The following is a 23,760-nucleotide window of genomic DNA, read 5'->3' as shown; positions in this document are numbered from 1 at the left end:
CAGAAATGTCACCTACTTGTTATCTTAAACCAGGCAGCAAATATTTACACCGAGCTGGCAGCAAACTCTATTCAGCGTGGAGACCCATTCAGCATCAATGTCAGAATCTAAAAATGTGGAATCTTTTGGGAATTTTGTTATCCATTAAATGAAATAAAAATTCTGTACGGTTGGCTAAAAGCAACCATGTGTTGGACTTAGACAAATCAGTTGAAAAAATTATTTATCAATATATCAAAGGAAATAAATACAGCTCTCACCTCCTCTGATAAGCAGGCAATTATCGGGAACGAACAGATTGCTATATTGGCCCATGCACTTTAGGCCTATTGCACACGACCGTATGGCTTTTTTAGTGTTTTGCGGTCCGTTTTTCACGGATCAGTTGTTCCGTTTTTTGTTTCCGTTGTGTTTGCGTTTCTGTTCCGTTTTTCCGTATGGCATATACAGTATACAGTAATTACATAGATAAAATTGGGCTGGGCATAACATTTTCAATAGATGGTTCCACAAAAAACGGAACAGAAACGGAAGACATACGGATGCATTTCCGTATGTGTTCAGTTTTTTTGCAGACCCATCGACTTGAATGGAGCCATGGAACGTGATTTGCGGGCAATAATAGGACATGTTCTATCTTTAAACGGAACGGAAAAACGGAAATACGGAAACGGAATGCATACGGAGTACATTAAATTTTTTTTTTGCGGAACCATTGAAATGAATGGTTCCGTATACGGAATGCAAAAAACGGCCAGTAAACGGGGGGGGGGGGAATGGTCGTGTGCAGGAGGCCTTAGTTTGTACATGAATATTTTGGCCATGCTTTTTGGTTAAGGGCGTACCGGCCTGTGTTCTTATGAATACTAATAGATGCCTTCAGTTAAAGGGTTCTTCTGTCATGGTGACACTTCCATTTAATTTATGAGCATGAGAAGGATATTGCATAACAAATTCACAACCAAATGATGCAATCTGATCTGCCTACATGTAAACCGATCGTAAGGACACAAAATTGGTCACATCTCTCTCTGCTTCTAAAACGAGGAACCTTAAAGAAATAACAGGAAGGCTGACAAGAATAAAATGTACAGAAATGAAGTCTGACACTTCACTCCTCGAAGTCAGTCACATCTCCTCAGGTCAGTCTGACCTACTTCTGAACTCACTGCACAAATTTTCCAAATTCAAGTTAGGATTTTTAACACTTCAAAAGCCCTTCAGCCACTTCAAAAACATTCACAAATATTGTATTAAAAATTAACAGCTACTGAGACTACTGGGTTTATGTCATATTGGTTTCTGAAATGATTCATGACTATTTCATAGTTGTTGCCAGAAGGGCAAACATTCTGCTCGCCAAATGTCTGCCTTAAGTACTTAAGTACTGTATATTTAACGGTAACAGCCGTATGCTTCACAGTAGGACAGGTTCTATTTAGGTCAGGACATCCATAACATTTTCTAAGATGAATTACTCAATCTACGGCCAGGACAGGTTGTCCACCATAAGAAATTGGACTTCGCCTGATTATTAATCAGAACTGAAGGAAAACTTTTGATCGGACCCCCGTGGTTTAGTACACAGGGCTGGTAAGGTTGAGGGGCACATGTTGAAAGATATTCTTCATGTTGATAAGAACACATATGTCCTCTAGGTGGGCACTATTTAGTCACATCGAAGGCTCTTTATAGCATTTTTCCCACTATAAACTTGTGTGGCACATAATGTAGATATGTCATGCAGGGGCAGATTGGTCATAGACCTTACAGGGAAATTTCCCAGTGGGCCGATGCCCAGAGGGCTACCTGGGCCCTCTTCAAAGACGGCCAATGGAAGTTTTGGGGGATATTTTGTGATGGACTGTGGTATTTGGCTCTGTTGGGGTGGTATAATGTGCCACAATATGGTATTGCTGGCCATGCCTTCCATCAATTTGGCCCCGACTACAAAACAGAGTCACTTTAAGAATTTTACCAGGGCCACTTTAAGTTTCCAGTCTGCTCCTGATGTCATGTGCAATTGGTGTGCATCTGCCTGCTAAAACCATGCTAGATCCAGAGAACAGGGGCGTCCTGTGCCCGCTCTCAGCAGAGAAAGCTGCAAATGTGCAATCACTCTCAATGGGGCACCAAAAAACAGAGTGCATGCTTTGCATCACATTTACCAACAGATTTGCACACTTTTTTAAGCTTTTTTCGTCTCGCTCAAGAAGGGGTGTGGCTGTGTGGGAAAAGGGTAGTGGCCTAAATGTGCTTCTGTACACCAAAATATGTGTCAAAATGTTGCCACATTTTCAGAGTAAGACTAGGCCAACTTATAGGTGGCTAGACTAGATAATTTTTTTTTTGGTCACAGAAAATATTTTGCATATGGTCTGGCACAGTCCATGCACCAGAATAGTAAATTTGTGTAATATTAAGACTGTGATTCGGATTCTTAAACATTGTAAAGTGCCTCATTGTGTCATCAGGACCAGTTAGGGAAAATGGAACTGTAGAAGGAGATTCCTGCTCAGTACCCCTCTCTAAGCCAGAGCAGAGAGCTTCTGCATACAGTGTCTTTCATACTGCCTTGGACCATCCATGTGTTGCATGGCTGGCCATTCATTTCACGGTCTGCCATGGCCCGCAGGAGCTTCCACTGTAAGAAACAGTTTATCATCAAGAAATTAGAAAGCTGGACCTACGGTGATCAACTGACCACTGAGCAGACCTTAATAAACAAAGAGCTAGCCAGTGCAATGCACCCTGGGAAAAAGCATGTAAATCAGCTCTCCTCCAAAAGGAAGAGAATGGCCTCTAGTGCCACCAATAGTTAGCCATCCTGTTTGTCTGACTCATTAAAGTGCCTTGAAACAGGCCTAGGATATCCCTTCTCAGGGCTCATTAATGGGTTTAACATGGACGTAGGTGGCACTAGGGAGATCGTTTTCTTCTTAGGCTACTTTCACACTGGCGTTTCTGGGTCCGCTTGTGAGATCCGTTTCAGGGCTTTCACAAGCGGCCCAAAACGGATCAGTTCAGCCCCAATGCATTCTGAATGGATAAGAATCCGTTCAGAATGCATCAATTTGGCTGCGTTTGGTCTCCGTTGCGTTTTTTTAGACGGAGACTAAAACACAGCTTGCAGCGTTTTAGTGACCGTCTGACTATGCGGAGCCAAACTTACAATGTAAGTCAATGGGGACGGATTTGTTTTTCACTCACACAATATGGTGCAATTGAAAACGGATCCGTCCCCCATTGACTTTCAATGTAAGTCAAGATGGATCCGTTTTGACTTAGACTTTTTTTGAATGAATAATGCAAACGGATCCAAGCGTATGCATTATTGGTGCGGATCCGTCTGTGCAGATACAAGACGGATCCGCACCGAACGCAGAGGAGAGATCATTTGAGCAAGAAGCAGTTACAACACATCCTCCATCAACATTAGGCTACACTGCCCAAAATGCAAAGTTGCTGGTTCTGCTATTAAAGAATGTCCATAAATGATTAATAATCTGTCTGTAAGCAAACTCTAATCTCTGAATGGATTAGTAAGGACCATACTGTATGTAAATTTTAGATCACATACAAATCAGGCTTGTCCCCGCAGAGAAGGGGATGGGAGGAGGAGATGTCTGATGGACTCGTCAGCTTCGTACTTGGCTGACAAATATATCAGTCCCATGAAAGCAAATATGGCTGAAAGGAGAGGCGTTTTTCACATGGAGGATCCTGATGCCAAGTTTACACCTGCAATACTGTAGACGGCAACTACATATAAGGTTTGAAAGGAAATATCAAGTTTTCATTTTTGGCTGCTCGTAAACATAAAAAAAAAAAGCGAGTGATTTTGAATGGAAATTACGAGCAGTTAATGCTTTGTACATAAGGTGTATGATGGTGGCTGACAATTGAGCCAAATCCAGTATTAATTATGCTCAAGCCATCGTATACTACTGTAGAGCACAGCCCCCTGCTTCTGCTCACTATACATAGCTCTTTACACCAGCGAACAGCAGCTCATATTATTGACCCAAAATAAAGTCTCAAGCAGCCTTAAATCCTTCAGTGTATAGAGGCCGCTGACCAGCGGCAACCATATATAACACAGTAAGATATCTAGCGAGTTGTTATGCAAGCGGGTGTGTACCCACTGACCGGCTATACTCTGGAGGGGCGTGACGAAGGGACTACCTGGTCTTCACTAGAGCCTCTGATGGTGAGGATAGGCTTGGGCTGTTAGGGTAGTTGCCAGGTCCCACTTCAGAGCAGTCCCCAAGACAGTGGCAGCTGACCAGGGGGGTCTAAGGAACAGGTGCAAGCACCGAGGTGAAGTATGTGGTCAGGAAGTCCAAAGTCAGGGCAGGCAGTGATCACGCAAAGTCCGTAAACAAAGTACAAGGTTAGAGGCAGGTGGCAAAAAAGCAAAATCTAAAAAAATGCATAAAAAATGCCATAGGCTTGGGAGACAGAGGGCGTGTACATGCTGTCTCACGAAGGAGGAGAGACACACCCATGGAAGCCCTAACAAACAGTACAGGACTCAAGAAGGAAGTAAGCTCTGGCACGGAGCATAGATACAACAGTTACGCTACTTGCTGCCCACGTTTGTCAGCAGGAGGGAAAGAGGGAGCCCGGCGCCCATGTCCATGGGAAGGGGCAGAAGGCACGGACAGCTGAGCTAACACACGTTAATAAAATCACTTCTTTATTCCATCTTCATAGAAAACATAGTAATACATTTAATTCTGCTTATGCGTTTTAAGCACATTCTGAGCAAGAGCTTGAAACGTGTAAGCAGAAACAACTATTTTGTACTAAGTTCTTTATGAAAAAGGAATAAAGAAGTTGTTTTAAGTTCTTATTTAAGAGTTCTTACTTTGTCCACATTATTGACCATTCACCTACACATAAAGCTGTTTTGACGACCATACTACATTGACTACACTTTCACTCTGCACTGGAAGCTACAAACAAAAAGCTACAATATTAAAAGCATTTGTTCTCAACAGCAGGGGATGGCAGAAAAACATAAAGCCTGAAATTAAGTGTGTTTGTTTGTTAGCAGGCCAATTAAATACATGGCCACTGCCAGGGAACTGTGCCAGTCTGCCAAGAAGCTGGAATTTACCTGGGATTAGGAGTTATGATAATTCACTCTTATTTTTGGCTATAGATAAAGCACCAAAAACTTCACCAAAATAGCATTTATGACCAGGATCTTCATGTATTCTTCTGCCCACATACTAAAGCAGATTTTCTGCCAGTTGATCGTAAATGATCGTTCGTAGTAACGCTCGTTAGTGATGATCTGGCAGTGTAATACTACTGCCGATTACCCGATTAACGAGCATTGGGCAATCCAAATCTTTTGCCAGGTTTAAAAATTATCGTTTGCAGGCAGCAGATCGTGGTGTCTAATTGCAATCTGCTGCCGGCAAATAATGATTCAGTATAGGGAAGAGAGATGGCACAATGATCATTCCTCCCTATACTGAAGAGGAAACTGACAATCGCTGGCAGAATCGGACTGTCTAATACAGACTTAAGAAACATTCTGGGAAAGATGTTTGCACTGTGCTGTGCTTACTGCAGGTTGTGAAGGGGGTGAATCAATGAAATATGGATTCAAAAAACCTCAAAGAGAGAATGTCTAGGTCATCAATAAGAGTCCGATGCAGTGCTCGCATGAGAGTCACAGCTTCTTCAAACAGCCACCAACATGATATTGATAACCCATCATGACGCTGCACAACCCTTTTAACGTGCAACACATTAAACGGTAGTTCAAGCTACCAGTGCTGATGCATCTTCTGCCAAAAGTGAATGAAGCCAAAACAGCAGAGTCTGCCGCTGTACATTTCTTGCTGTCGCATTTTCACATATGGCATCATTTTGCAAGATTCTCTGTACAATTTACAATACATCTGAATGTGGTTTTACATTCATGCTGTGGATTTTAGGACAAGATGAATGCTCTATATGTGTTGTATATGTGTCAGATTTTTACCACAATTGCAAACCAATTTGTAACAAATTAATTATGCCGTGAGTGAACTTATCCTATAAGTCCTGGTGGGAGATGCAGCCGCTATAGTAGCAGGAAGAACCCAGGGTAGCTAAGGAAAGACCTACACTTACAGTTGCAAGAAAAAGTATGTGAAACCTTTGGAATGATATGGATTTCTGCACAAAATGGCCATAAAATGTGATCTGATCTTCATCTAAGCCACAACAATAGACAATCACAGTCTGCTTAAACTAATAACACACAAAGAATTAAATGTTACCATGTTTTTATTGAACACACCATGTAAGCATTAACAGTGCAGGTGGAAAAAGTATGTGAACCCCTAGACTAATGACATCACCAAGAGCTAATTGGAGTGAGGTGTCAGCCAACTGGAGTCCAATCAATGAGATGAGATTGGAGGTGTTGGTTACAGCTGCCCTGCCCTATAAAAAAAAACACACACCAGTTCTGGGTTTGCTTTTCAAAAGAAGCATTGCCTGATGTGAATGATTCCTCGCACAAAAGAGCTCTCAGAAGACCTGCGATTAAGAATTGTTGACTTGCATAAAGCTGGAAAGGGTTATAAAAGTATCTCCAAAAGCCTTGCTGTTCATCAGTCCACGGTAATACAAATTGTCTATAAATGGAGAAAGTTCAGCACTGCTGCTACTCTCCCTAGGAGTGGCCGTCCTGTAAAGATGACTGCAAGAGCACAGCGCAGACTGCTCATTGAGGTGAAGAAGAATCCTAGAGTGTCAGCTAAAGACTTACAAAAGTCTCTGGCATATGCTAACATCCCTGTTAGCGAATCTACGATACGTAAAACACTAAACAAGAATGGATTTCATGGGCGGATACCACAGAGGAAGGCACTGCTGTCCAAAAAAAATATTTCGGCACGTTTACAGTTTGCACAAGAGCACCTGGATGTTCCACAGCAGTACTGGCAAAATATTCTGTGGACAGATGAAACCAAAGTTGAGTTGTTTGGAAGAAGCACACAACACTATGTGTGGAGAAAAAGAGGCACAGCACACCAACATCAAAACCTCATCCCAACTGTGAAGTATGGTGGTGGGGGCATCATGGTTTGGGGCTGCTTTGCTGCGTCAGGGCCTGGACGGATTGCTATCATCGAAGGAAAAATGAATTCCCAAGTTTATCAAGACATTTTGCAGGAGAACGTAAGGCCATCTGTCCACCAGCTGAAGCTCAACAGAAGATGGGTGTTGCAACAGGACAACGACCCAAAGCACAGAAATAAATCAACAACAGAATGGCTTAAACAGAAGAAAATACGCCTTCTGGAGTGGCCCAGTCAGAGTCCTGACCTCAACCCGATTGAGATGCTGTGGCATGACCTCAAGAAAGCGATTCACACCAGATATCCCAAGAATATTGCTGAACTGAAACAGTTTTGTAAAGAGGAATGGTCAAGAATTACTCCTGACCGTTGTGCACGTCTGATCTGCAACTACAGGAAACGTTTGGTTGAAGTCATTGCTGCCAAAGGAGGTTTAACCAGTTATTAAATCCAAGGGTTCACATACTTTTTTCACCTGCACTGTGAATGTTTACATGTTGTGTTCAATAAAAACATGGTAACATTTAATTCTTTGTGTGCAGACCTCATCTGCCACTTCTCTGCCCAAGCCTGTAATCTATCCAGATCCTTCTGTAGCAGTTTAAGCAGACCGTGATTGTCTATTGTTGTGACAATAAACATTGTCACAACAGATCAGATCACATTTTATGACCAATTTGTGCAGAAATCCATATCATTCCAAAGGGTTCACATAATTTTTATTGCAACTGTATACAATGCCTTGCAAAAGTATTCACCCCCCTTGACTTTTTTCGTAATTTGGTGCCTCACAACCTGGAATTAACATGGATTGATTGAGGATTTATATGATTTAATTCACAGAACATGCCCACAACTTTGAAGATGTTTTTATTTTTATTTTTTATTGTGAAGCAAACAACAAATAGAACAAAATACCAGAAAAAGTCAATGTGCATAACTATTCACCCCCCTAAAGTCAATACTTTTTAGAGCCACCTTTTGCGGTGATCACAGCTCCAAGTCACTTTGGATAAGTCTCAATGAGCTTGCCACATCTTACCACTGGGATTTTTGCCCATTCCTCCTTGCAAAACTGCTCCAGCTCCTTCAAGTTGGATGGTTTGCGCTTGTGAACATCTTTAAGTCTGACCACAGATTTTCTATTGGATTGAGATCTGGGCTTCGACTAGGCCATTCCAACACATTTACATGTTTCCCCTTAAACCAGTCAAGTGTTGCTTTAGCAGTGTGTTGGGGGTCATTGTCCTGCTGGAAGGTAAACCTCCGTCCTAGCCTCAAATCACGCACAGAGTGGTACAGGTTTTGTTTAAGAATATCCCTGTATTTAGCACCATCCATCTTTCCCTCAACTCTGACCAGTTTCCCAGTCCCATCCCCACAGCATGATGCTGCCACCATGTTTCACTGTCGGGATGGTGTTCTTTGGGTGATGTGATGTGTTAGGTTTGCGCCAGACATAGCGTTTTCTTTGATGGCCGAAAAGTTCAATTTTAGCCTCATCAGACCAGAGCACCTTCCTCCATACATTTTGGGAGTCTCCCACATGCCTTTCCGCAAACTCACAACGTGTTTTTAGCTGAAAGTAATAGCTTTCTTCTGGCCACTCTGCCATAAAGCCCAACTCTATGGAGCGTACGGCTTATTGCCGTCCTATGTACAGATACTCCAGTCTCTGCTGTGGAACTCTGCAGCTCCTCCAGGGTTACCTTAGGTCTCGTTGCTGCCTCTCTGATTAATGCCCTCCTTGCCCAGTCTGTGAGTTTTGGTGGGCGGCCGTCTCTTGCCAGGTTTGCTGTTGTGCCATGTTCTTTCCATTTGGTTATGATAGATTTGATGGTGCTCCTGGAGATCATCAAAGATTTTGATATTTTTTTTATAACCTAACCCTGACTTGTACTTCTCAACAACATTGTCCCTTACTTGTTTGGAGAGTTCCTTGGTCTTCATGGCAGTGTTTGGTTAGGGATTCCTCTTGCTTAGGTGTTGCAGCCTGGGGCTTTTTAAAAAAGGTGTGTATATGTAATGACAGATCATGTGACACTTAGATTCCACACAGGTGGACATCATTTCACTAATTATGTGACTTCTGAAGGTTTTTATGGGCTTCCTAACAAAGGGGGTGAATACATATGCACATGCCAATTTTCTGTTTTCAATTTCTACACAATAGTTTTATTTATATATTTTTCTTATTTCACTTCACCAACTAAGACTATTGGGTTCTGATCCATCACATAAAATTCAGATTAACAAAACACTGAACTTAAGGCTGTAATGTAACAAAACACGAAAAAAGTCAAGGCACTGTAGTAGCAGCTTCATTTGAAGACATTTTTGCAGCTGTCCAATTCATCTGAATATATGCAAGAAGCATTATCATGTTCACTGATTTTCAGTTGCAGAAATTTCTACAACAAATCTGAGGCAAGGGAATATTCTTAAAAGTCATTTCGTAGGCGCGCATTCGCTCCAGCAGAGGTCAATAGTCCAATACCTCAAATTACTTTATTTTCTTGCAATGTAAAGGTCTCAGGAATCTCCCTGCCCTGCTGAGCATAAATGCCTGCACCAAGCAGAGTCAAGAACCGTCTATCTGTATAAAACAAAAAGTACTCCCTCTGCCAAATATCTAGAGCAGGAGGGTTTATTAATGCAGTTCTCCTGGTACCGAAGTTACTATGAGGAAGAAAAAGCAGATGTCTCAGCACTGGAAGAACCCTGGATAATATTACGTGGACTAAAGATGAGTCAAACGATTCTAACGAATCAATTTGTCTTCTTCACCTGTGGGGTTCTGCGCAGGCGCTGCTCTGAAGCTGAGCCTTTGCCCTTACTCTGCTAAATGGAAGAAATAGTCAGTGTCCTGTCAATGTTACAGCGGGTGGGCACTTCTTCACCTGCGGGGACAGCCTCCCACAGGTGAAGAAGCTCTGCTGAAGTGGACACAAATTTAGAGCTTATGCACACGGCCATTGTCCAGCCGGGCCTGTATTGCGGCCCACAAACAGCAGGTCCGCAATATATGGGCACCGGCCGTGTGCACACCATATCAAGGAATATGGACCCATCCACTTCATCCGGGAGATACGGTGCAGTGTGTAACAGAGGCTTCCATGGGTTTTCTGTCTGTGCCTCCGCAAACAGTACTTTTTTGCGGTGCGGACTCTTGGATGTGAATTGTGGACCCCATTTAAGTAAATGGGTCCCCGTCTGAAGATGGTGGCAACGCGGTCGGTGCCCCGCAGCAAGGACAAGGCCAGCACACAGTCGTGTGCATGATCCCTTAGGTCTCTTCCACATGAGCGATATAGAATGAGTCTGGGTCTGTTCAGGGAAAAAAAAATAGTGCATAAAAAGGGTTACAGCCAGCTTTCTTCTATTTTCTTCAAAAAAAAATAGTGTTTTGCATGCAGTTTTGGTCTCATGCACACGACCTTTGTGTATTTTGCGGTCCGCAAAACACAGAAGGGGTCCGTGTGCGTTCCGCAATTTGCGGAACGGCACGGACAGGCATTAATATAACTGCCTATTCTTGTCCGCAAATTGGACAAGAATAGGACAGGATATTTTTTTTTGCGGACCACGGAACGGAGCAACGGATTGCATTCAGTGGATTGCATCCATTTTGCTTAAATTTTTCACCTGCGTGAAGAATAGCTAAATAATAACACTTAGCATCTAGCAACCATCAGTGAAAAGTGGACTGCACCCAGATGCCATACATGTGCCATCAGTTTTTTACTCACTAACCCATTGACTTCAATGGACCAGTCCTGTGTGAAAAACAGATGAAGATAGAACATGCTGTCATTTTTCCTGCAATGACAAATGGTCAATGTAAAACACTGCTCATGTGCAAATACCTATTGTAATGTGCGGGTCAGGGTTCAGTCTGAAGACTGTCCATTCGCAAAATGGATGGAAAAACTTGCTTGTATGAAATTAGGCTACTCTCACACTAGTGTTTTTGCTGGATCCGTCAGGGTTCAGCAAAAACGCTTCAGTTACTGATAATACAACCATCTGCATCCATTATGAACGGATCCGGTTGTATTATCTTTAACATTGCCAAGACGGATCCGTCATGAACTCCATTGAAAGTCAATGGGGGACGGATGCGTTTTCTATTGTGTCAGATTGGATGTGTCCCCATTGACTTGCATTGTGGGTCATGCCGGATCCGTTTTGCTCCGCATCCCAGAACTGAAAGAAAACCGCAGCTTGCTGTGGTTTGCTCTCTGGTATGGGAACGCAACCAAACCGAATGGAATGCTTTTTGGTGCATTCCGTTCAGTTACGTTTTGTCCCCATTGACAATGAATCCTGTGACGGATCAATACCGGAAAATAGAATATATGTTATCCTATGAAGATGAAATGTTTCAATACCTGCATTTTGTTCTGCTGTGGAATATTAATTCCAGAACAGAGCACAAATAATGTTTTGCTGCGGATTTCCAGTAGCTGAATGTCTCCATTCATTTCAATGGACATGTAATCCGCACAGAAATCCGCAACGTAATTCACAAATACCAATCAAAAACCAAAACAAAATTTGCAACATAATCCACAACAAAAAACGCAACTTCAGGGCACACTTCATTTTTTGTTTCCATGATGCTTAGCATCTACCATTAGACGACTATGGAGCAGATTTATCAAAGCTGATGTAAAGGAAAACTGGCTTAGTTCCACTTTTCATTTTCCAAAGGAGCGCTGGAAAATGTAAGGTGGAATCTGATTGGTTGCTATGGGCAACTAAGCCAGTTTTCCTTTACACCAGCTTTGATAACTCTCCCCCGATGTGCTTTTCACTGACGGTTGCTAGGAGATGCTGAGTGTTATTCTTTAGTTTTTCTTCACCTGCGTGAACCATTCAAAATGCGCGTCTGTGCTGGAAAACTGAATGCAATCACAGACAAAACTGATTAAGGACACATTCACACGGGAAAAAAAAGGCCATTAAGGGTACATGCTCATGACCGTATGTGTTTTGCGGTCCACAAATTGCAGATCCGCCGAAAAAAAACCTAAAAAACGGATCACATCTGTATACCATCCGTTTTATTTTGCGGATCCATTGTAACAATGCCTAAAACGGACAAGAATAGGACATGTTCTATTTTTTTGCGGGGCTACGGAATGGACGTACTGATGCGGACAGCTCATTGAAATAAATGGGTCCGCATCCTATCGCAAAAAAAAATGGAATGGACACAGAAAGAAACAACGTTCGTGTGCATGAGGCCACTGATGCCTTTCTAAGAAATGGACGTTAAAACGGTCCCTTTAATTGTATGGGGGCTGTTGGTCAGTGACAACAGACAGGATAGAATATGTTCTATTTTTTGACGTTCACTGGTCATCAAAATAAATAAAAATGCTGTGTGGATAACCCCATAGACTACAATTGTTCTTAAAATGCACGTCCACTTCTCACTGTCATGTGAATGTAGCCTTAACCTGAACAGACCCTGACTCATTCCGTATTGCTCATGTAAAGCAAGTCTTAAGCTCTAAAATCAATATGGTTTATAACCCCCCCCCCCCCCCCATTATAAGTTTTGTGCCTTGGCATCTTGATTTGTTTCCTAAAATTTGCATTGGACTAACATTATATAACGGACGTCTGTAAGGTAATGAGCGGCTATCATGTATGTATCACATCCAGTGCTCGTCGGGTCATGGTAAATGGTGGGGTGAAAGTTTTACTCACAATGTACTGAATGACATACAATAAGTAAAAATGCTAATAAATTTGCTAATATATACTGTGTATATATAACATTCACCCTAATTCTTCATCATTTCACTGATAGGGAAAAGAATATTAAAATGACAGTACAATAAATATGCACAAAGCGTACATAAATAATGTAATAATATAGAGGACACATACAACTGCATCAGAAACAGTACAACATGTGATATATACGGTCCTATACAATTCTAATGGCAGCAGCGGGGGCTGTGTAAGGCAGGTAGCAGGAAGGATAATGCAATAGCATGGATGTTATGTCAGAGGCAACATAGCAGCACACACAGGCCTGGCCTCGGATAAACAGCGCAGCATACAGTACATGCCCTCGTCTTACCTGATAAGCACAATTTTCCTGGTGTACCATCTCAGAGCATCATACAGCAAGAAGAGATCACAGATGATGCAAATACCAGGCAAGGATTACTGCATCTGAAGACGGGGGACCGAAAGAACGCCCTACAGGGCGAGAGGCTGTCTTGCAGATTAAAATGGATGCTGCTTCTGCTGTTTTAACCTGCGCAATAGCACTGCTCTCCTCAGGGAGCGGGCGCTGAGGCTTAACAGCAACGTGCAGTTGGGACCCAGATGGGGGAGGGAGGGCTAGCTCATCACTTACACAATTGGCCAATTATTCCATGAATACAAAGGAGAGGCTGAGGCTAGTGTGACCTTCGGTGGATCATGAAGGCAGTTAACTGGTGTGGAAAATGTTTGCCCATTAAACGGGGGGAAGGGGGGGGGGGGGAAGCAAAATAAAATATTAGGGAAGATAAAGGAAACATATCAATAACCCTGTCAACATTGACAATACATACTGCCGGCTACAGAGATGTTCGTCAGTTAATGGAAATCGAGGGTGTAAATCCTTAGAATAGGAAATATTCTGTGTTGAGATGGAGAAGAAATGTATGCATCTTGGAAAGTTAAGAGTTAAAGCATGCTACATTATCAATCAGGTATTAAAGGGGTTGTCAGACTTTCCGGAGCCTGGAAATGTATTAAAATAATACCAGATTGTGTCCCTACCACTTAAAGGGATATCCTGGTTGTGACAAGTTATCTCCTGTCCACAGGTTGGGGGGAAACTATTCGATCTGTGAGGGTCCTACCAGTGGGCCCCCCACCAATCATAAGAACGCACACCCCTGACAAGCGTACGGACGCTCCATTTATCTCTAAGGGAGTTCCGGAGACAGCCTAGTAGAGTGCATGGCTATTTCTAGAGATGAATGAAGTGGCAGTATGCATGCCTGACATTTCAGGGGTGTCCGTTCTCAGGATCAGTGAGAGTTCCACTGCTAGGACCCCCACTGATCTAACAGGTAACCCACAACCTTTAGGTAGGGAATACCCCTTAAACCCAGCACCCCCAAGGTTTTCTGTGCTTCTGCTCTGTATTTACAGCGGTAATGTAGCTGAGACCGCAGCAGCCAATCAATGCCCACAGTAGTAGACGGGAACAGACTGCTGCATCCAGTGATGTATACGGCTATGTCACGACCAACGCAGCATCACGTGTACAGGTGGGGGATTAAGTGGTGAGTATACAATCTTATTATTTTACTACATTTAGCGACTCTGTGGAAATCAAGTAGGACAGCGCATTTATATTCAAATATACAAAGTATAGGATTGACAAAATAAGATTACACTAAAAAACTAAAGCAGATATAAACCATCTACAGTATATAGAGATAACCACCACCATCAAATGACTACATTCTCCACATCTATAGCTGTTGTCTCAAGGCATAACCCTGCAACACCCTACTAACTTCTGGATGGACCACAGTTCTCCAATCTATGCCATTACCGTTATTCACAACGCAATGCCAAGAACATTGGGGGGATATTCATCAAAACTGGTGCAAAAGAAAACTGGCTTTACAACCAATCGGATTGATCTTTTCACTATATAGAGAAGCTCTGAAAAATGAAAGGTGGCATCCGACTGGTGGCTATGGGCAGCAGTTTTGGTAAATCTCCCTCATTCCCGGTGTTTGTACTGTGATCTGATTTAAGGAAAACTCGCATGTAGCACAAACGACACGTCGCTAGAGGAGTCACCAGCTAGGTTATGTAAGCAGGCTGGCATCCTGTCTTTTCCAGTCCAATGTGCCACAGTGCCGATGCCCTTGTTCTAATTATTAGTGAAAGTTGCTGTTCACTCTGCCTTTGGCAACAACAGCATCACATCTCGCTTCAGCTCCGCACCAAATGCAAGAAATGGAAAAAAAGAAAGATAATTTAGAACTAGTATCTTTAAAAGAACGTGATTGAGATTCAGACGTAATGCTAAAAGCAGTGCCAACACATTGTGGGCTGCCAGTTACAATCAGCTGTCGCCCCTCACAACATATACAGAAAGATTTCATTAGAAATTCACTTCATCCTTTCACAGGCAGCGCTGCCCGGGAACAGCTCACATTCCATTGCAGTCTGAACGCTGGCTGAACAATCCTTTCAATAGCCATGCCCTGGGACGGTGGCCTTATCCCCCTGGCTGTGACAGGGCTATTGTCAGCATCGTGAGGCTTCTGGTGATGGAATGCCTACACGGCTGCAGAAGCCATGTGCCTGGCCCCTCACACACATGGATTTGTCTTACCTATCAGAATGGATATACAAAGGCCAGCTTTTTATGACGGTCTTTGTTCCCCGTCTGTGCTGCCAGAGGATCTGCCTAATTTATGATGAGGCCGTTTTTCACTGACATTGTGCTACCCATGGACAGGACTCATACCCATTGACTTTGATGTGTTCACGCATCAGTATTTATTTACTGACCGTAGGTACGTGATGCAGATGAAACACGCCCATTGAAGTCTATTGGTCAGTGAAAAATCACTGACACAACCCAGATGGCATCCGTGTTTGGTCAGTTTTTTAACAATGGTAGGAGATGCTCTGGACATTCATTTTCAGCTAATCGGTGTCTGTGGAATACGAATGTAAAAAAAATGGACACACAGACCCTTCACGGATGAAACACGGACTGATTTTTCCATGGGCATGAAACGGACACGGAAATGTGAACAAGGCCTAAAACATGCAGATAAGTAACACATGCAGATTTTGGCCCGGATTTTGTGCAGAAATGCAGTGAAATCCACACAGAAAATGCACATACACTATGTTGCGGTGTATGTTGCGGGATTGCTATTTAGGATAATTTCATAATTAATCAGTGTAGTTTCACCTACCATTCCTAGTAGAGTTTATCAGGGATAAAGGGTGAATACATAGGATTTTTTTTCTTTAGCAGTTTTGACAGTTTTTTTATGATTTTTTTTGTAATTACTGCATCACACAATATTTTTTATATAATGAAAAATCAGCTAATGCAAAAGACCCAATAAAACATATTTGCTTGATTGTTAAGAGTTTGCATTTACTTAGCTGAGCGAACACCTCTGGACTACCAGATGTATGTAGGGGCTGTGTAACACATACAGTACACCTTTATACAGCAGCATGGCTATTGACATGCTATGTACGGTATATAGACTTTAAAATACATAGCGTGCAGATGCTTTACTAATGGCAAACTGCATGGAAATGCTAAGCATGTCTACACTAAAGACGTAGCACAATGTATTGGGGGTCATTTAAGGTCTTGCTATTTTAGGCTACTTTCACACTTGCGTTAGGTGCGGATCCGTCTGGTATCTGCACAGACGGATCCGCACCTATAATGCAAACGCTTGCATCCGTTCAGAACAGATCCATCTGCATAACAGCTTTTTCAGATCTGAGTTTTCACAATCGTGAAAACTCAGATCCGACAGTATATTCTAACACAGAGGCGTTCCCATGGTGATGGGGACGCTTCAAGTTAGAATATACTAAGAACTGTGTACATAACTGCCCCCTGCTGCCTGGCAGCATCCGATCTCTTACAGGGTACTGTGAACCGCACAATTAACCCCTCAGGTGCCGCACCTGAGGGGTTAATTGTGCGGATCTCAGCCCCCTGATCGGGTGCTGCCAGGCAGCAGGGGCCAGATCCCCCTCCCTCCCCAGTATTAAAGCATTGGTGGCCAGTGCGGCCCCCCCTCCCTCCCCAGTATTAAAGGCATTGGTGGCCAGTGCGGCCCCCCCCTCCCCCCCATTGGTGGCAGTGGCCACAGGCTAACAACCCCCCTCACCCCATCATTGGTGGCAGCGGAGAGGCATTTCCGATCGGAGTCCCAGTTTAATCGCTGGGGCTCCGATCGGTTACCATGGCAGCCAGGACGCTACTGCAGTCCTGGCTGCCATGGTTACTTAGGTTATACTTACCTGCGCTGTCTGTGGCCGGCCGGCGCTCCTCCTACTGGTAAGTGACAGGTCTGTGCACTGGCCACCAATGTTTTTAATACTGGGGAGGGAGGGTCTGGCCCCTGCTGCCTGGCAGCACCCGATCAGGGGGCTGAGATCCGCACAATTAACCCCTCGGGTGCGGCAACTGAGGGGTTAATTGTGCGGATCACAGCCCGCTGTAAGAGATCGGGTGCTGCCAGGCAGCAGTTATGTAAACAGTTCTTAGTATATTCTAACTTGAAGCGTCCCCATCACTATGGAAACGCCTCTGTGTTAGAATATACTGTCGGATCTGAGATTTCACGATCTAACTCAAATCCGATGGTATATTCTAACATAGAGGCGTTCTCATGGTGATGGGGACGCTTCAAGTTAAAATATACTATCGGACATAACCGCAGAGAATGGGGTGGTCATCAGTTCCAGTCAGGGTATTTCTTTCTCTGCGGTTATGTCCTAATATAAACAAATAAACTGTCAAGCATTTTTAAGTAATAAATACTACTATAACAGTTCACATCAAACAGGATCCGATATCATGAAGGTTTGAGAAATACCCAAGAGAGGGGCATGAGCGCCCTGTCGCCCCTCGTGGCAGCCGCACCAGGCCAGGTATGCTGGGTGGGGGGATGGAGAGGGGGGGGGGGGGGGCTTTGGAGCCTTGGGGGGGGGATGGGTTTTGGTTTTGTTATGTGGGACAGAGAATTGATATTAATTTAGGGTACCTTTGGATTTAGATGCCTTTATATATTTGTATGTTGTTTAGCACCGAAGTGATACACTGTTTAAATGAACCTATCATACGTGCTTACTCTCTGTGACCAGATATCCTTTTTACATTGTTTTTATTTAAGAAAAGCAATAAAGATATATTTAAAAAAAAATATATATATATACTATCGGATTGGAGAAAACTCAGATCCGATGGTATATTAATAGGGACTCCTGACTTTACATTGAAAGTCAATGGGGGACGGATCCGTTTGCAATTGCACCATATTGTGTCAACGTCAAACGGATCCGTCCCCATTGACTTGCATTGTAAGTCAGGACGGATCTGTTTGGCTCCGCACGGCCAGGCGGACACCAAAACGCTGCAAGCTGCGTTTTGGTGTCCGCCTCCAGAGCGGAATGGAGGCGGAACGGAGCCAAACTGATGCATTCTGAACGGATCCTTATCCATTCAGAATGCATTGGGGATGAACGGATCCGTTCGGGGCTGCTTGGGAGAGCCCTCAAACGGATCTCACAAGCGGAACCCCAAACGCAAGTTTGAAAGTAGCCTTAGTCGGAAAAAAAAGTTGCAAGTCCATTTTCTGACCATCTGTGTGACGATATTTAGTAGCACGGCCGGTTTTACGCTGTGTTCGGCAGGTGGGCGGGACGGGGCATGCCGGCCCCCCACAATATGCTAACATTTACGAATGAAAACAGATGTAAATGTTGGCAGGCGTATGGACTGCTGTAGACTTGCCTAACTTATGATGAGGCACACACCTCTTCATAAATTAGCCGAATCTTATGGCAACGTAAAAAAAAGCCAGTCTTCATAAATGACCTCCACTGCCTCCTTTCAGTTATTAATCATTTCATAATTCCTGCTCAATTCAAATGCGTGAAGACGTAAAATACAACTTCAAGCAGACCTTCCTAAAATACTGCAAAGAGACAGAGGCACAGTATAGTTTCCCACCTTTTCTAATAGAATCAACTATCCCAGTAGTGTGGATATACGTTTAAAGAAGACTATGCCACTCATGTACAGTATAGCTACATTCTGCAGTGTAAATAGACTAAACCTGAATAATATTAACATACTGTAAAATTCTGATAATCGGACTATCCCAACTGCACAGGAAATCCTATGAAAAAATATCCTTAGGATAGAATTACTCAGGCTGACATCAGGTTCAGGAACAGGCAATGAGTCATGATTTCCTCCTGAACTGGTGATATAATCATCATTCACACGCCATCAACCATACAGCAATGCAGACTTGACCAATACTACTCATTACAGAGGTTCTTCCCCTGCATTGTCTACAAATCTGATTAAGGCCTCTTGCACACGAACGTTTGCGCCCCGTGGTCGTGCTGCGGCCCGCAAAATGCGGGCCGCAGTGCATGAGCACAGTCCGTGGGGCAGCCGCAGCGGATCGCGGACCCATTCACTTTAATGGGTCCGCGATCCGGCCGTTCCGCAAAAAGATAGGACATGTTCTATCTTTTTGCGGAACGGAAGTACAGGATGAAACCCCACGGAAGCACTCCGTAGTGCTTCCGTAGGGTTCCGTTCCATGCTTCCGTTCCGCGCCATTCCGCATCTCCGGATTTGCGGACCCATTGAAGTGAATGGGTCCGCATCCGTGATGCGGAATGCCCACGGAACGGCACCCGTGTATTGCGGATCCGCAATACGGCAACGGGGCGCACACGTTCGTGCGCAAGAGGCCTAATATGGCAGTAAGAGATACAGAAAAAGTACCAAGCTTCCTTCTATGTCCTCAGGTGTTGATCTGAAAACCTGGGAGGCTGCTCAATTAAAGGCGTTGTCCGGTTTCCTGCGGATATGTCATCAACACCAGATTGGCAAGGGTCTGACCCCTGGCACCCCTGCAGATCAGCTGTTGAAGAAAACACAGCACTCACATGAGTGCTACATTCTCTTAACTTTTATCTGCTCGCTATCAACACTGCAGCAGCGAGCAGTGTAGTTACAGCAACTCCATCCCATTCACTTGAATGGGACAGAGTATAACTACAACTGCTCTTTTCCATTTTAGTGAATGGGACAGAGGAGCTGTAATTACACCTGCTCACTGCAATATCAATGATGAGCAGGTGAACAGTGAAGAGCACTGCGGTCTCTTCAAACAGCTGATCTGATACTGATGACCTATTCTGAGCTGGTCATCAATACAGGAAACCAGGCAGCCCCTTTAAGATAGGTCATCACTGTTAGGCAATGTATCTTTAGCACCAAGTCACACTCAAACAACAGCTGGGTGACATTGTGCAGACAGCAAAGAAGGGGTGAACCAGTGGTAGTGGTTAAAGGGGTTGAACCCGGACATACCCATATTTTCACCCAGACAGCCCCCCTGATGTTAGCATCGGAGCAGTTAATGCTCCGATGCGCTCCCTTGCCCTGTGCTGGATTGCAAGGGCTCTTTAATTTACAATAACACACTGCTGGGCAGAAGCCTCCGCCTGGCAGCCCCAACTCTAGAAAATGCCTTTGCCCTGCGCGATTTGGCGCAGGGCAAAGGAGAGCATCGGAGAATAAACTGCTCCGATGCTCAAGTCAGGGGGGCTGCCTGGGTGAAAATGGGGATATGTCCGGGTCTGAACCCGGACAACCCCTTTAAGCCATGGCATAGCACATCTTAGCCTATGTTGTAAAAATAAATAAATAAAAATATGTAGGTATGGGTTCAGAGAAAATATTTAGTTGCTTACCACAGGTTGTGTATTACATGCCAATATCAAGACAAGCTAAGGCTATGTTCACATCTGCATCAGAGGGTCAGCTGTAGGGGCATCCATCACACACACTGGCAAAAATGATTGGACAAAATAGTGCAGCATGCTGTGTTATTTTGTCTGGTAAAATGCTGGACTCCTGAACGGAAACCTGATGGAACCCCTTAAAGTCCAGGGAATCCGTCTGGCTCAGTCTGTCTCAGTTATGCACCTATAATAAAGCAGATCAATGGAAACAATGCTGACAAGAACCCAGACTAAATTCGCAACTATGAGGGCTCATTTAAATGCCTGTATTACAGCGCCTTTTTGTTGGTTTGCTTTTAGATGGATCCATCGCCATTATTATATATTTAAACTAGTTGCTGGGCCCGGAGACTGGAGATTTATATTTGTTTCATTACTTGTGTATTTGTTTCTTTTTTTATCTTTTTTTCCTTGATTTATTTGTTACTGAATTGATATATTGATTCATATATTATATTCAATCTGTGCCTGGAAGATCACACTGTTTTCCTATTTGCCTGGGGTATTTTTGTAGAAAAAAATTCTAGCATGCTCCCTAAGAAAAATCACGCAATTAACAGCAGGATGCATTTAATCAGAAAGATTATTCCAACCAGATAAGCCTTTTAATAAAGAAAGGAACATTCAATTCGATGACTAACAAAACCTAAAATACATTCCAGTATCTTACAGTAAAATAAAACTGATATAAGACCATTACGGTAATTAAAACAACACTTCCAAGTCAAGTGACACATCTTAATGGAAACCTGTCACCATAAAAGTACATTGTAATGTGCTAGAATAGATTGATATATACCGTAATTTTCACCCTATAAGACACACTGGCCCATAAGATGCACCTAGGTTTTAGAAGAGGACAATAAGAAAAAAAAACATTTTCATTAGACCTCAGGTCAGACCACCAATCAGACCCCCAATGCAGGGCTCCAGATGGCGACCAAAATGGTCGCCAATGCGACTTAGAATTGCTAAATGGCGAAAAGACTTTGTAGTCTTGTCAGCATTTGTGCCTGAGGGGTTAATAGCGGCAGATCGCAGCGCGCAGTCATAGAGGCTGGGTGCCGGGTATGGGATATGGCCGGCACCCAGAATATTAAGTTTAAATCACCCCCTAGCCCAATTTTACATATAAAATATATAAACAATAAAAAAAAATTACATATAGCCACGCCCAAAAAAGTGCGAACTATTAAAATATTTAAAAATATGTCCTATGCGGTGAACGTCATAACAGAAAATAAATAAATAAATAAATTGCAATTTGCCATTTTTTTGTCACCTTGTCCTGACAAAAATTAGGTTAGGACTGTTCTATTATGGTCCAGACGTTCCATAAAATCCGGAATGCACACGGCTTTTTGGGTGTTTTATTTTTTTCACGTGGTATCGAGTATCGCAATACTTTTTTATGGTATCGAAATAGAGTCAAAATTTTGGTATTGTGACAACCCTAGGTAAGACGTGTGTTTTTTTAAAAATTATACTGTAATTATATGTATTTTAAATTTGGCGACTAAAAATTTTAATTTGGCTCCTAAATTTTTCAGGTTAGGAGCCAATGGCTCTTTAGTCTGGAGCCCTGCAATGTTAATCAGACCTCAGCTCACAGCCCCAATCAGACCCCAAATGTTAATAAGACCCTCAATCAGACCCTCATGCCTCAGATCAAACCCCCAGCCTCTTGTATGCAGCCCCCAGCCTCATGTATGGAGCCTGCAGCCCCCAGCCTCAGATCAGACAAAATAAAAAATCCACTTATCTCTCCTGCTCCGGACACCACCGCTCCTCACCTTCGGCGCTCCTCCTGCTCTTCCTGCCGCCGGCTGTGCTGTCACCTGACATGCACAGCCAACAGCTGAGGACCAGGAAGCAGTGAGTACAGAGCCTTCCATAATGGAAGCGGTCATTAGTATTCACCCCATAAGATGCAGGGACATTTTCCCCCCACTTTGGGGGGAAAAAGTGAGTCTTATGGGGCGAAAAATAAGGTAGTTTTGTGGGGGGGGGGGGGGGGGGGGGGGAATCAGTATAGTCTGTATATCCTTCATTAAAAATTTCTGCTTATTTTGGGCTTTGAAGGCAAGGAGGCTATCAGTGATTGACAGCTATCTCTGTATGCACAGGCTGTCAATCACTCATAGGACCACCTCCTTGACTTCAAAGCTCAGAAGAGCAGAGATTTAAAGAGGATCTTTCACCACTCCTGACATGCCTGTTTTAATAGATTCATGCATTCCCCATGTAAAAACAGTTCTGGAGCATCTATTCTTATGACTATGTTGTGTCATTCCTTTATTATTCCTGCTAGAAGTTATGAATGAATTGCTATTGTCTTCAGTAAGGGTATAGAGGGGAGGTAACAAGTTGGGGGGGGGGGGTGTATCTGCACAGGCTCACTGTATCCTATCAGTGCTGCCATTTTCAGGCTCTGCAGGTACACCCCCCCAACTGGTTACCTCCCCTCTGTACCCTTACTGAAGGCTAATAGCAATTATTCATAACTTCCAGTAGCTATAATAAAGGAATGGCACAACATAGAGCCATAAGAATAGATGCTCCAGAATTGGTATTACATGGGGAATGCATGAAGCTATTAAAACAGGCATGTCAGGAGTGGTGAAAGGTCCTCTTTAAATGAATGAAACACAAGTTTTACAGAATCTTTTCCCACAAATCTATATATTAATCTGCTCAGATCCTCCTGCTCTATAGCATGCTGTCTGTGGATTATTTTGCATTTTCGTGGTGACAGGTTCCCCTTAAACGTTAAAGAAGTAGGTCAACATTGATTTTCTACAGAATGGTTTCTAAAATAGGTCTACTTTGCATGAAATATAAATACATTTGAGCTCAAAGGACAAACTATCTTAGAAAGCAAGGAAGAACTAAGGCTTTGTTCCCATCTCCATAGCTAATTCCGGTAGTCTGTTCCAGGAGAGAGGCTGTTACTGTATCCGGCACCTTAGTTTGGATCCCCATTCACTATAATGGAATGGAGCGCTATTTTTACAATAGAAAGATGGCATTTATGCCAGAAACCTGCCGGACCCCATTATAGTGAATGGGTCTGGTGGTATCCGTCTATGCCAGATAT

At 43.3% G+C, this 23,760-nt stretch overlaps 1 protein-coding gene across 6 annotated transcripts in view; it reads right to left on the bottom strand.

Annotated features, from left to right (window-relative positions):
- LOC120997846 (schwannomin-interacting protein 1) overlaps nucleotides 1-23,760 on the bottom strand; it is a 513,059-nt gene that overhangs the window by 32,212 nt on the left and 457,087 nt on the right. Inside the window, exon 1 of one of the 6 annotated variants that reach the window (XM_040428165.1) lies at nucleotides 13,186-13,328. The exons of the other annotated variants lie outside the window; for them this stretch is intronic. Within the exon in view, the coding sequence (XP_040284099.1) occupies nucleotides 13,186-13,215 (30 nt within the window). The 5' untranslated portion in view covers nucleotides 13,216-13,328. Of the gene's footprint in view, nucleotides 1-13,185; nucleotides 13,329-23,760 lie in introns of those variants that run through there. 6 annotated transcript variants of the gene reach the window in all.

This window comes from Bufo bufo, chromosome 4 (assembly GCF_905171765.1).
Source record: "Bufo bufo chromosome 4, aBufBuf1.1, whole genome shotgun sequence".
In the NCBI taxonomy this organism is placed as follows: domain Eukaryota; kingdom Metazoa; phylum Chordata; class Amphibia; order Anura; family Bufonidae; genus Bufo; species Bufo bufo.
Note: the sequence above shows the minus strand (reverse complement) of the source record. Positions and strands in the feature narration are given on the sequence as shown.